This window comes from Eleutherodactylus coqui, chromosome 10 (assembly GCF_035609145.1).
Source record: "Eleutherodactylus coqui strain aEleCoq1 chromosome 10, aEleCoq1.hap1, whole genome shotgun sequence".
Lineage (NCBI taxonomy): Eukaryota > Metazoa > Chordata > Amphibia > Anura > Eleutherodactylidae > Eleutherodactylus > Eleutherodactylus coqui.
In genome coordinates, this window is record NC_089846.1 from 126,420,060 (window position 1) to 126,432,778 (window position 12,719).

General features: G+C 45.1%; 1 protein-coding gene across 4 annotated transcripts in view; it reads left to right on the forward strand.

Moving 5' to 3' along the window:
- Positions 1-526: 526 nt before the first annotated feature.
- Positions 527-12,719, forward strand: part of MCF2 (MCF.2 cell line derived transforming sequence) — a 138,436-nt gene continuing 126,243 nt past the window's right edge. For 2 of the 4 annotated variants that reach the window (XM_066581801.1, XM_066581802.1), the window contains exon 1: positions 527-1,116. In XM_066581801.1, the coding sequence (XP_066437898.1) occupies positions 1,020-1,116 (97 nt within the window). In that variant the 5' untranslated portion in view covers positions 527-1,019. The remainder of the gene's footprint in view (positions 1,117-12,719) is intronic. The other 2 variants (XM_066581800.1, XM_066581803.1) reach the window with 1 other exon arrangement.

Sequence of the window (12,719 nt, forward strand, 5' to 3'; positions counted from 1 at the left end):
CCCAGACAGGACGCAAACTTTCATTCTGTGGGGCTAAAACCTCATTCGCTTACATTGGACTGTATTTCAGCGTCCTGCGGCGCATCACTTCCGCTTTGTGTGATCTCACCTTTCTATCGCAGTTTTGACTTTCTCTACTATTTGATGCTAGATTAAAGGAATGTCATCCTATGTAGCCCTGGAACGCAGGTCCTAAGGAGGGTCTTCTTCAGTAGTTGCTCTTGTGTTTACAGAATCACATATTTAGTTACAATGAATCATTTTTGATACATTTGAATGCACTGATGAAAACATCTTGAGTTCTTTATCCCTTTAAGAAAAAAATGTGTCTATTCTCCGCGTAAGCCGGTATATAAGTATAATGTAAAAGCCAGCGGAGCAGCGGCGCGGTGTCACATTCCAGACTTTATATGTAACACAGCCCTGTCGTGTGTACATTATTCCTGTTTCTAGTGCCAGGGGCCCGGCTCATTGGCTGCGACGGGGAACTTAGCAGCAATTATAGTAGATTCTGGGTAGGAAAAACTACAGGGAGGGAGGAGTGAACTTGAGCTCTGGCTGCACACAGCTATCATTAACACTGATGTGATCAACTTGCATGGACTCCTATGGCTGCTGCTGCTGTCACATCCAATGCTTATTGCTGCTCTTGAGGACAGGAGTCTTTGCTGGATGAGGACGTCTGCATCCGACTTGCTTGATACAGTGTGGATTCCCTTTTTAGCAGGCAGATCTGCAGTCTCACTGCACCTTAGTGGATGTGATGTACTGTGCTCTTATGTCGGATGCCCATCACCAGCTCATACCCTGAAGATTGGCCCTGGCTGGCGATTTGGGATGTGTACCACAAGTGGAAAGTTGTAGTAGGATTTCCACCCATCTATTGCCGTCGATCACAGTCATTGCACATCACTTCGGAGGTCCATCCATGAGACATTGCAGTATGATATGGGGGCAATCCTGCACTGATCCTGCCCCGCCTGGTGCCACTCTGCATCCTCATTCACCCTAGGACTGATATGGCATCCCGAGAGGCTATCAGGATATCAACTTTGGAAATGGAGAAGTATTACAGTCTTCAGCAGGCGGTCTCCATTCTGTACACATTGCTGGAAAGTAAGTACATATCCAACCTCCTGCAATTTGTAGTTTTATCCCCCTGCAGTCCGGATACGGCAAATAGCATCCTGCTGCTGCATGTCCCTAGTAAAACTGCAGTGCTGCACTAAAAGCATCCAACGCTGCATCAGACTCCTCCCTGGCAGCACCTAAAAGTTGTATCGCTGTAATGATATCTCAGGGATGGGACATCGGGGGGAAGACCAGGAGCTAAAGGGGCATTCGTTGTAATATATGTATCAGCTATCCGCTGGATAATGTGGGTCAACCATCTACCTCCAGCTTCATGGCTGTGCTGTGGCTTGGAGGACTTGGAATGACCAGCCGGGAATACCCCTTTAATAAAAGACTGCAAATGTCTTAAGAATGTTTGCCCAATTGCCGGGATACAATCATAAGACAATTTTAATCAGTATAGGGTCTCTTACACACAAGATGTGACCATCTGAAGCATGGGATTCCAATGCATTCATTCAGATGGCCGCTTTTTAGCCACATCCCCGATAATAGGACATTGCAGCTGAATATGCCGGACAATGTTTTGACACAGCCGGAAAAGATAGGTCTTGCCCCATCTTTCAGCTGGTGGCTCCCATAAGCATCTATGGGAGCTGCTGGGAAAGGTAGGCAGAGGGAGTTTAGCAGCGGCTAGCACTGCTAAGCCATGTCAGCTAGCTCGTTTGAGCCATTTTTAATGGATTCAGGTACGGACATTGTATACGAAACATCGACGCTGGTGTGAATAGATCCTAAGGCTGCCTGTCCACGGGCGATGATCCACTTGCGATAAATCGCCCGCGGATCACGCTATGAAAAGCTATCCATAGGCTAACTATAGAAAGCACAGCCCGATGTCCACGAGCGGAGAGTCATAGCGATTCTCCGTCCCCGCAATTGCAATTGCGGCACGCTGCGATTCTCCGTGGAGAGCCTATCTATTAGATAAGCTCATCGTGGGGACCTGTCAGTGCTCCCCCCTCCTCACCTGTGGCGCAATACCGCTATTCCATCACGGCCGTGGACACACGGCCTAAGGCAACTTACATCTACACAACCGCTTTCCATATAGCCTGCTAGTACATATGGAAATAGAGAGGGGAGTCAGGGAAAGAGCTGCTGTAGGGTCCGTTCACACGTAGCGGAAATGCGGTGGATTTTTCACAAAGGACGTCTGCAGCGTTTTGTGGTGACGGTAATGCCAAGGAGATTCCAAGGAATTTCATCCACATGCAGCAGAAAATATTTGAGTGAGAGGCCGGGTAACACACACGGGTCGGAGTCCACATACTGGAGGCCCACAGCGGATGAGCCCGGCCGGTGGCTCTGCGTACCTGCTATTATCGTACTGTGCAGGCTCGCCGTTGGTCTTTCGCAGTACAGGTTTTTTGTTTACGTGTATTTCCTGCTTAGTAATATGTAGTGAATACAACTAATTGATTTCAATGAGTCTGTGCACAAGCGAGTATTTTGCGCGCGCAATTCCATCACGCAAAAAAATATGCAGCGTGTTCTATTTGGTTCTTAAACAGGCATATGGAATTAAATAGGCCAATTAGCCATTTCAATGTGCAGGACCATGACTGGCCAAAGACCTTCTGCTTACTTACATTGTCAGCGTTGGGGTTTAATTAGTATAGCTCAGCAGAAAGCACTGCTGCCTTACAATCATGGGGTCCCGGGTTCAAATCTCATCAAAGGCAACATCAACTGTGAAAAACTCCATACAGACATCAACCTGCAACAGTGCTAACAACTGAGCCACCACACCTTGTAACACTGGGGTTCTACGTTCACATTTGACTATGGACAGCATCGGCATGGAGGTTAGATGTTCTCATTGTGTTTATTCTTCTCTTTCTTCTTGAGCATTCTCCGTCATTAGTAGCGCTGGAATCGTAAGTTCAAATCTGACCAAGGGTGATGTCTGTATTTGCTTTTTATGTTTACTCTTCTATTACCTTGCCAGTGAAAGAGCAAGTATGGTGGCTCAGTAGTTAGCACTGCTGCCTTGCAGTACCAGAGTTGTAGGTTTAAATCCAACCAAGGGTGATGAATGGCTGGATGGAGTTTTTCAGAGTTGATGTTGCCTTGGATGAGATTTGAACCCAGGACAAGTCCTAGCATTGCAGGGCAACAGTGCTAACCACCACCCCACATTCAATGAAGGGCCACCACCAGTCCCCCTACCAAAAAAATCCATTAAGAAACTGGAAAGAAAAGTGCAGCGGTTTGTGCTTTTGATCCAGTGTTAAAAACGGAATGGAGATGGAAAATGTAGACATGGATTGAAACTGAAGACCTTACAGTTCGCTTTTGGAAAACGGAAATGCTTGCTTTCTGTTTGCACAACGGATCAGCAAGATGCTATCAACGATGATAATTGCTCCATGTAGAGAAGCGAGATCTGTTGTGATCAGTTGATGATTGGGTCAGCTACATTCTAAGTAGGGGGGTATCTACTATAAAGGGAACCTGTCACCAGGTATTAGCACCGTAAACTATGTCATGGCGCTCATACGTCCGGCTCCCTGCAGTCCGTGGAGATATTTCTTATACTTACCCGGCTCCCCAATCCAGCACTGTCACCCCCCAAAGTCAATGTGAACCATGCAGCCGGACCGCCGTCTGCACACTGTGCGCGTGCACTCCCATAGCAATCAGTGCTGTATGCAACTTAGTGAATGGTGCTCCTACCTGCTGACGGGTTCTCTTTAGGTAATCCTTATATGCTGCACGATTTCCGCCATGGCTTTGCACGCGGAAAAAAATACACAGCATTTAACAGCACAGGTAAAGCAGATGGGATGACAAGAAATATCCGCATGCTGGGGCAGAAATCTGCAGCGTGAACGGACCCGCTGTGCGGATTTAACCCTTTGCAATCCAATTTTTGATTCAGGGTTTCCTAGGGGGCCTTCTCTTTCTGCCATTATAAAATGGCGCCATCTGCTGGGTAGAGCCAGTAGTGTGGTATGAAACATGCTGGAGAGGCCCCTGACAACAGAGCGGCCAGTAATATACAGTAAGAATACACTGCCGGACGTCTTCCGACATCGGAGCTGTACAGCCTTCAATCAGAATGTCGTCAAACAGTGGATTGGAAAGGGTTAAAATTTGAAGCATCTTAATTTATACTGTGGATTTTCACTGCAGATTTCACCCCTTCTATGGTGAATCTACGATAAAAACTAGACGATCTGGTGGGATTTTTGCCGCTGCAGATCCACGCTATGCGGCAATACTCTAAATGAGAAATTCAGCTATAATGATCATGTGACACTTTATAGATAAGATGAGCCGGATCTGGGAGATCTCTGGACGGCTATAGATGTGAAGAATTACATATCGCTTAGCCAGTCATTTACACAGAGCAATAGTCATACCGGTGAAGCTCTCCCACAAGGGTTCCTCCGCTGCGAGTTACATGAAATCCTCTTTTTATTGAACATTTTGAATACTTTAGTCTGAATTAAGACTGGAGGGGATCTCTTACATTCTCTGCTTATCTTCTCTGTCCTTCTACTGCACGTTCCGGAATGCAGACTTTCCTTCTGCGTTATGTCTCAGCATATACAGAGCGCCCCAAAAAGTGGACCCATGTGAGCTGGTCCCCTTCACACAATGGCACATGGCCTGTTACATTATGGAGGTTATACCCGATAACTATTGGATCAGGGGTGTCCAACTCATTCTCACCACATCAGCATTATGGTTGCCTTCAGAGGTCCATTTATAAGGGCTCATTCATATTCGCACTCCATATTACATGCATAATACGGACCGCTTAACGCCTATTGACTTACATTGGGGTATTAGGACGTGTTTTACGCGCACGTGAAAAAAATAGCAGGATGTCCTATTAAAACACAATGAATAAGCATACAAAAAAATGCAAGAAGGTCCACATATGCAGTGAATATGCACAGTTTTGGTCCATGAAACTACATACGCCCATGTGAATGAGCCATAAATGTGGAGTTCTCTGCACTATGATGGGGTTTCTCCTCTTCCCCCTCTTTAGAACTGAACTTCCTCCCTCGGAGGGTGACTAGAGTGCCCAGGTAGGACTGTCAGAGCTGTGCCACCACCTCCGAGTCCTTAGGATTGATATGGGTCCCAGCTACCATACCCCCACCGATCTGTCAGTTTTTACCCATCCATTGAATGGGAGGAAAAATTGAAATTTTATCGACTAACCAGACAACTCCTTTAGAGGGGTTTCCCAAGTCATGTTTTTTTTTAACTATGCTGGCCATACACGAAAACAAACTAGCCTATACTCACTTGCCTCAACTCCCCATTGCTTCAGCACTGTCTTTCCGTTCACCCTGCCCATGTTCTGTTTACTGATGGGATGTCACAGGTTCCTGCAGCCGGTCACACTAACAATTATTCGGGCACATACAGTATTGCTGATTGCCCCATATAATTGGAGAGGATCGATCAGCGCTCATTCCTGGAAGAAAAGGGCCCTAAGATCACTATAGGTCATGTTCAGACAGCTTAAAGGGGTTGTGCCAATGGGGCATCCACTGTTTGAGGGGTTCCCCACTGAGGACCCTCCTCAATGGCCAGAACAGAGAGTGCTCTATAAGAGCAGCTCCCGTCCGAGGGAACCATATTTCGTCCTTGTAATTACAGGATGGCCATTCGTGTGAATAGTCAAGCTGTAATACTGCAAATTCTGCTGGGGAGATGTATCCCTGGGCATGGCTTCCCTGGCATAGTCAGCTGGGGTACTGAGAGCAGAAACCAGCTCTTTGCCCTCAGCCCTACAATATAAATATGATTGTGAATGTGTTGAATTCTTCTGCCAAGGATCTGAAAATGAATCCACGGCAGAGTTTCGAGGCGGTGGCTGTGGCTCAGAGTTCTGCCACGGATTTGTATGGTCATGTGCAGCCTGACAACCGCATCAAGAATCGACATGTCAATTCTTTGGACTGCAATGTGGATTTCAAAATCCACATACAGAAAATTCCAGCATGGACTTCCATAATATTTAATTATGAATACTAAATAGTGCGGATTTGGACATGGATTGTGGTGCAGAATCCAGGGGCGTAACTATAGAGGATGCAGGGGAGGCGGTTGCACCCTGGCCCAGGAGCCTTGGGGGGCCCATAAGGCCTCGCTTCTCCATATAGGGAGCCCAGTACTATGGATAAAGTATTATAGTTGGGGGCCCGTTACAGGTTTTGCATTGGGGCCCGGGAGCTTCAAGTTATGCCTCTGGCAGAATCAATGATGAAAATAAACCAAAATGCTATGGTGTTCAGTTCATAGTTCAATTGAAACAAGGTGGGCTAGGACGTCAGTGTAGCCATATTAGGGAGACCTGAAATTCAGCCAAAGTGTTTTTAATGGAAACTATCCAATGTTTCATTTTCACTGCACTTGTTTGTAGAGTTCCCCAAGATATTACAAATGGAATTACTTGAATCCAATTGAAATATTATTGCTACAAAGTATCGACTAGAGTTGAGTGAACATACGAGAGAGAGAGAGAGAGAGAGAACCAAGAAAAAAAAAGCTCGACACCCGGCGGCCCACATACAAAAATGCTCGAGTCTCCCATTGTAGTCAATGGGGTTCTTTCCTCGAGTAGAGCTCTTGAATGTTACGAAAAGCTCGACTCGAATAACGCGGACTCGAGCATTTGGGTGCTCGCTCATCTCTAGTATTGACACTTCACAGTCATATCTGATTACAAGTTCTACTTCAGTTTTTCGAGTCATTTCTGTTCTGCGCTTTTTTTCCTGATGTTTTCCTGGAATCACCTTTCCATTTGACTGAAGAGCAGTCTTTTGCTTACAGGAAGTACCTGTCAATAGGAATGCTATAGAGTAAATGGCTTAAGAGCCGTCCGATATGCTGACATGTCATTAATTTGCTGTGATAGTCTTTTGGCTCAAACACATCTTAGGCTTTTCCCTCGGGAAAGTCCTAGACATTTATAGGATTAAATCTTTGGGTCACTGGTCTGAAATTCAGTTCTATACTATTTTAGAAATTATTGTTTGACAATGATATATTGTAACTTTTCAGGATAATTTGAGGATGGTCGACCCCGTGACCTCCCTTCTCTCATCATTTGGCTTGGCTGCTTCAGTTTATGATGTTAATAATAAGCATTATATAGCAATTTCAACGTATAGCGATCAGTCAAGCTAGCCATCCAATTCCATGAGCTCGGAGCATTGGGTATTGGGACTTTGCCAAGTTCACAAAAAACTGATGATTGGGTTTGATCCGTGACCTTAAATAGGTTTGTTGAGGATTTTCATCTATTACATTAAGGGAGATTTATATTTGTCCCTGTAAGGCACTGACATTTTATATGATTAGTGAGTGCCCCTTTCACAAAGTCGTCGCTGTATCCTAATTCAAATACAGTTGCAATCAGAATGATTCAACTCCCATTGCAAATTAGATTTATTTGCCAAATTTACAAATTTTCGGAAGTTTGCAAAAAAAATCTCAAATAGGAGCAATTTACATAGCTGAACAAAACTAATATAAGAAATGTTTTTCCCAAATTCAACACAAATTCCACTTTTAATGACTACTGTAATCACAGAACTACTCAGCCCTCTGAATAGAATCCCCCATGAGAACATATATTTGAAAATCAGATGCTGTCTCAACCACACCTGATGCAACTAACCAAGGGTTTTATTAGTTGCATCAGGTGAGTTTGAGATAAAACACAGAAAATACCTAGGCTGGCTACAGTCTCGTTGGCTGTGACATTTGATTGCATGTTAGAAACATGGCTAAATCAAGAGAATGGTCTAAAAAGTTAAGAGAAGCGATCATTGCCTTGCACAAACAGGAAAAAAGATAGTAAAAGATAGCAAAGGCACTGAATGTTCCTAGAGATGCAGCTGGGAGCATAATTTGCAAGTTCAAAGTTAAAGGAAGACTGGCTACACTGCATAGACCTGGCAGAAAGAGGAGGCGATCACCAGCTGCCACTAGATTCCTAAGGAGGCAGTTGGTCAGGTTTGAATAATCTTAGTTGAAATTTGATTGCAACTGTAGGTAATTTCTATAATAATATTAATAATCTTTATTTGTATAGCGCCAACATATTCCGCAGCGCTTACATAGACAGGGGGATACAGAAAGACAAAAGTACAGAACTACGGTTACATGTAGTAATCAGTTGATGAAAACAGTGGGGCTGAGGGTCCTGCTCCAACGAGCTTACATACTACAAGTAATGGGGTGATACAGAAGGTAAAGGGGCTGGAGGTGTGCACGGTATGGTGAGGTGGAGAGTGAGGGGTGATATACACATAGACAATGGTCAGACATTTAGCCGTGTGACGGCAGAATCGTTATGACTGCATGGGCGGTTTATGATGGCTAGCAGGGATTGCAGTCAGTAGGTCAGGGAGCATGTTATGAGGTGGCATACAGAGGAGTTTGTTTAGAGTATGCGGTATGCCTCCCTGAACAGGTGCATTTTTAGAGCACGCCTGAAGTTTTTCGATTCCTGGATTGGCCGGGTAGCCTTTGGTAGTGCGTTCCAGAGGACCAATGCTGCTCTGGAGAAGTCTTGGAGGTGGGAATGAGAAGTTCGAATTAGAACACCATGTCTACTATGTTACTAAAGGTAATGATATGTTGTATGTGTCATGGCCCTTTTACCACTGCCAGTGATTGGGAAAAACATTTCTCTGAACATTTGTTTGCCCGATCATTGACCTGTGCTGGAAATTAGCCAACAAGCAAGGATGCACTCATTTTCTGCACGCTCGCATCTTCCATGTGGCCCCAAAAATCTTTGATTGTCTGCAGCACACCATTCTATGTAAACAAATGACCATGAAAGATGACAATAATGATGTTTCGAGCACATGCTATACAGTAGTTCTAATCACTCCATGTAGCTGGAGCTGAAGACCTGCAGAATCATTAACCCTTTCCAATCCACTGTCTGACATCTGAAGACATTCTGATTGAAGGCTATACAGCTCCGATGTCGGAAGACGTCCAGCAGGGTATTCTTACTGTATATTATGGTCGCTCTGTTGTCGGGGGCCTCTCCAGCATGTCCCATACCGCAGTACTGGCTCTAGCCAGCAGATGTCGCCATTGTAAAATGGCAGAAAGAGAAGGCACCCTAGGAAACCCTGAATCCAAAATTGGATTGCAAAGGGTTAATATGTGTATGTTCCTAGCACAAAATATGCCAGTGTAAGGATCTTATCCGACCAGTGTTGTAGGGGGTCCACCACTATTGAAAGCAGCTGGGCCTTCTCAACTTGGGATAATGGCAAAGGTTGTATGTAAAACAAATGGTATTTCTGTAAATGAGATGTTATTTCATTTGGCATGTACAAAGTTGGAAAACCATGACCTCAGAGGTGATGAAGCATAGGCAATAGGAGGACATCTGACTCATATCTGTACTTGGCATGAGCTGGCATGTAGTGTTGTGATCATTCATTTACACTTAGCTAGCTAATATGCCCAACTCAAGCCAGGGCATATCATAAACCCAAGGATATATGATGGTTTGTTGCAGTAAAGCCTTCCCAAAGTCATAGCTATGCTTTCTGTCTTCCAGGAGAAAGATTGACTTTGCTGCCCTAGCTAGAGTGGCTTGTTGGCCCTCCATCCAACACCCAGCATCGAGCAAATAGCCAAATAGCCTACTTTTCATTGCTCCAATGCATGATGAATAAATTTTCTGCGTAATGCTTCAGTGTAAACCTATGTGTCTCCATGGCAACAGACTTTAAACAAATCTTGTGTAGCCGCATCCTGCAGTCATATCAGATCGGTATCTGACTCCTCCTTCTATTTTTTAGTAAGAAGTAGGGGGCAACATCAAAATACACAGGATTTGCTTGTAGTCCTTTACGATTACCCCCTTGTTATGGGTCCTGTAGTGGTTGTGTAAGGGGCTTCCCTAAAGGGTTAAGAGGCTGTTTTGGTGATGTGCAGAAAATGTGACAAAAATTGCACCAAACTTGGTAAGGTAGAACTGAGCGTGCCTGAAGAACACTTACTGAGACTCCCAGACAAAAAGGATCATTTTGATGTGCAACAGGAGAGTGCAGTGGGATGTATAGTAAGCTAGAGGTGCTTATGGAGCCCTACTAAAAAAAAGGCGCATGCATACCAAGTGGAATGCAGGAGAGCTGCTGCCTATGAGAAAGCTTGGAGTACACAGTGGGCACTAGACTAAGGAACCAGGAGCTACCTGCTGCGAGGAACCATCCAAGGGGGGAGAGTTGTGTCGTGACAACCCCAACTGGATGGAAGTCACTGGACTGCGACAAGGAACTGCATTAGAACTGTGCTCCTGAATGGCAAAAGCCTGAGTGAGTACTAGTGGCGATTCTCACATACCTGAACTGTAAGTGAGGCCAGCCTCATTCCTAACTTTAGGTGTGCACAAGATTAGTTATATAGTGAGGCACCAAGGGATTGGTACTTGTTTAGACTGACTGTGTGAGGTTCATGGAGTCACAAGCATGCATAATAGACTGCAGTTCAAAGCTGAGTTCTAACAGACCGTGGAGATAGAAGTGGACGGTTTATTCTTTGGTCACAAACTGAGGAAAGCATTGTGTGATTTGTAGTTCTTTGCAGCAGGGCTCATCTTTATACAGTGTTATTGATACGGTTTCTTGTGTTACTGTTATTTTGTATTGAGCACAAAATACAAGTAATTCTGGGATTTAGTTAGCAGTATTTATTGCCCAGTTATTCCAGAAGAAAGCAGGATATTGATTGTTTGTATTTCTTTGCATCTCTTTGTTCTTAACCCTTTGCAATCCAATTTTGGATTCAGAGTTTCCTAGGGGGCTTTCTCTTTCTGCCATTATACAATGGCACTGTCTGCTGGCTAGAGCCAGTACTGCGGTATGGGACATGCTGGAGAGGTCCCCGACAACAGAGTGGCGAGTAATATACAGTAAGATTACCCTGCCGGACGTCTTCCGACATTGGAGCTGCACAGCCTTCAATCAGAATGTCTTCAGACATCAGACAGTGGATTGGAAAGGGTTAAATGAATTCTGTATATTTGTGGTACTCCTGCTCCATTGTATTCTGAATCTGCATTGCACCGCCATCACCCGACGTGTAACAGTTGCATGAGTTGCCTCTACTGCATGCCCACCCTGGAACCGCATGTGTCCCTCGGTTCTGAATCAATTCAATCAGTCGCCCCCTCGGATTTGGTGCTGAAGATCCTTTATCTAGAGATCGGCACCCCATTAAGCATCCATAGGTTTTCTTGGTCAGAATATTTTTGACACGCTACCCTAGTAGATAAGAACTCGCCGGCGTCCATAGAAGAGAAGCTATTTATATTGTATTACATACCATGTACTATACAAACCATGGTAAAGAGCCAGATAGTAATGTGCTAGTCATTCCTCTGTGTCATGTATATATAACAAGTCTGAAGTTGTAGGCAGACTCGCTGGGCGTAGGCCCGAGTTACGCTTTCACCGCTATAATTATAATGTTGACAGAACATAAAAACTAGATTTTTTTAAAACTTTTTTTTTGTTTTGATCCAAGCATTTTAAACTTTTGCATGGGTATCCGAGGCGTTTAGTTATCTTGCATTTGCTCAATCTCATCATATTTTGCTATGATTTCTGTTCTAATCATATTGTTTTTAGGCGATAGATGATAAAGGTCCGATTGCTGGGGACTCCGCCTCTGAGGCCATCATCAATCACTACAACAGGTATCCCAAGCCCCCAGTTACTTCTCCATGTGCAGCTGCAGCGAGGAAGAGTTTGTTCTTAGAGGAATGGCAATACAGCTCTCGCTGTGTCCATCAGCCCCATAGGCACATGTTTGACCACTGCTCTATTCAGACTCTTGGAAGGGACTCACTGTAAGGCCTAAGGGCGAGCACCCACTGGCGTTTGCGTTTTCCGCGGGGAAAAAACGCAGCGTTTTCGCCGCGTTTCCCGCGGTTTTTCCGCCCGTTTTCCGCGGCGTTTTTCGCGGCGTTTTCGCGGCGTTTTCGCGGCTTTTCTATTAATTTCCATGGAGAAAAATAAGGACACATATGCAACTGACAGCTCCTATGTTAAAAACGCAAACGCAACGCAAAAAAAACGCCAGTGGACAGGAACACATGTTATCTCTATGCCTGTGCAGGAAAAACGCAAAACGCAAAACGCAAAACGCAGGTAAAAAAACGCCAGTGGGTGCTCGCCCTTATGTCCACGGGGAAAATCAGGCCTGCTACAGATTCTCCATGGGTCCCTCCTGCCCCGCGGACATGAGCGCTGAAAATAAGAATAAACTTACCCGCAGCGGTCCAGGCAGGTCTTCTCTTCTTCACGGCCGGATCTTCTTTCTTCGGCCGGCGGATGTGCTCGGCATGCCGGCTGCGTGACGCGCGCATGCGTCCGCCACATCCGACGGGCCGAAGAAAGAAGATCCAGCCGCGAAGAAGAGAAGACCTGCCCGGTCCGCTGCGGGTAAGTTATTCTTATTTTAGGTCTCCCGCGGATCCGGACGGCTTCAATAGGCTTCAATAGAAGCCTGCGGGAGACCCGCACAAAAATGGAGCATGTCACTTTTTTTTTCATGCTCCAGTTTTTTAAAATTTA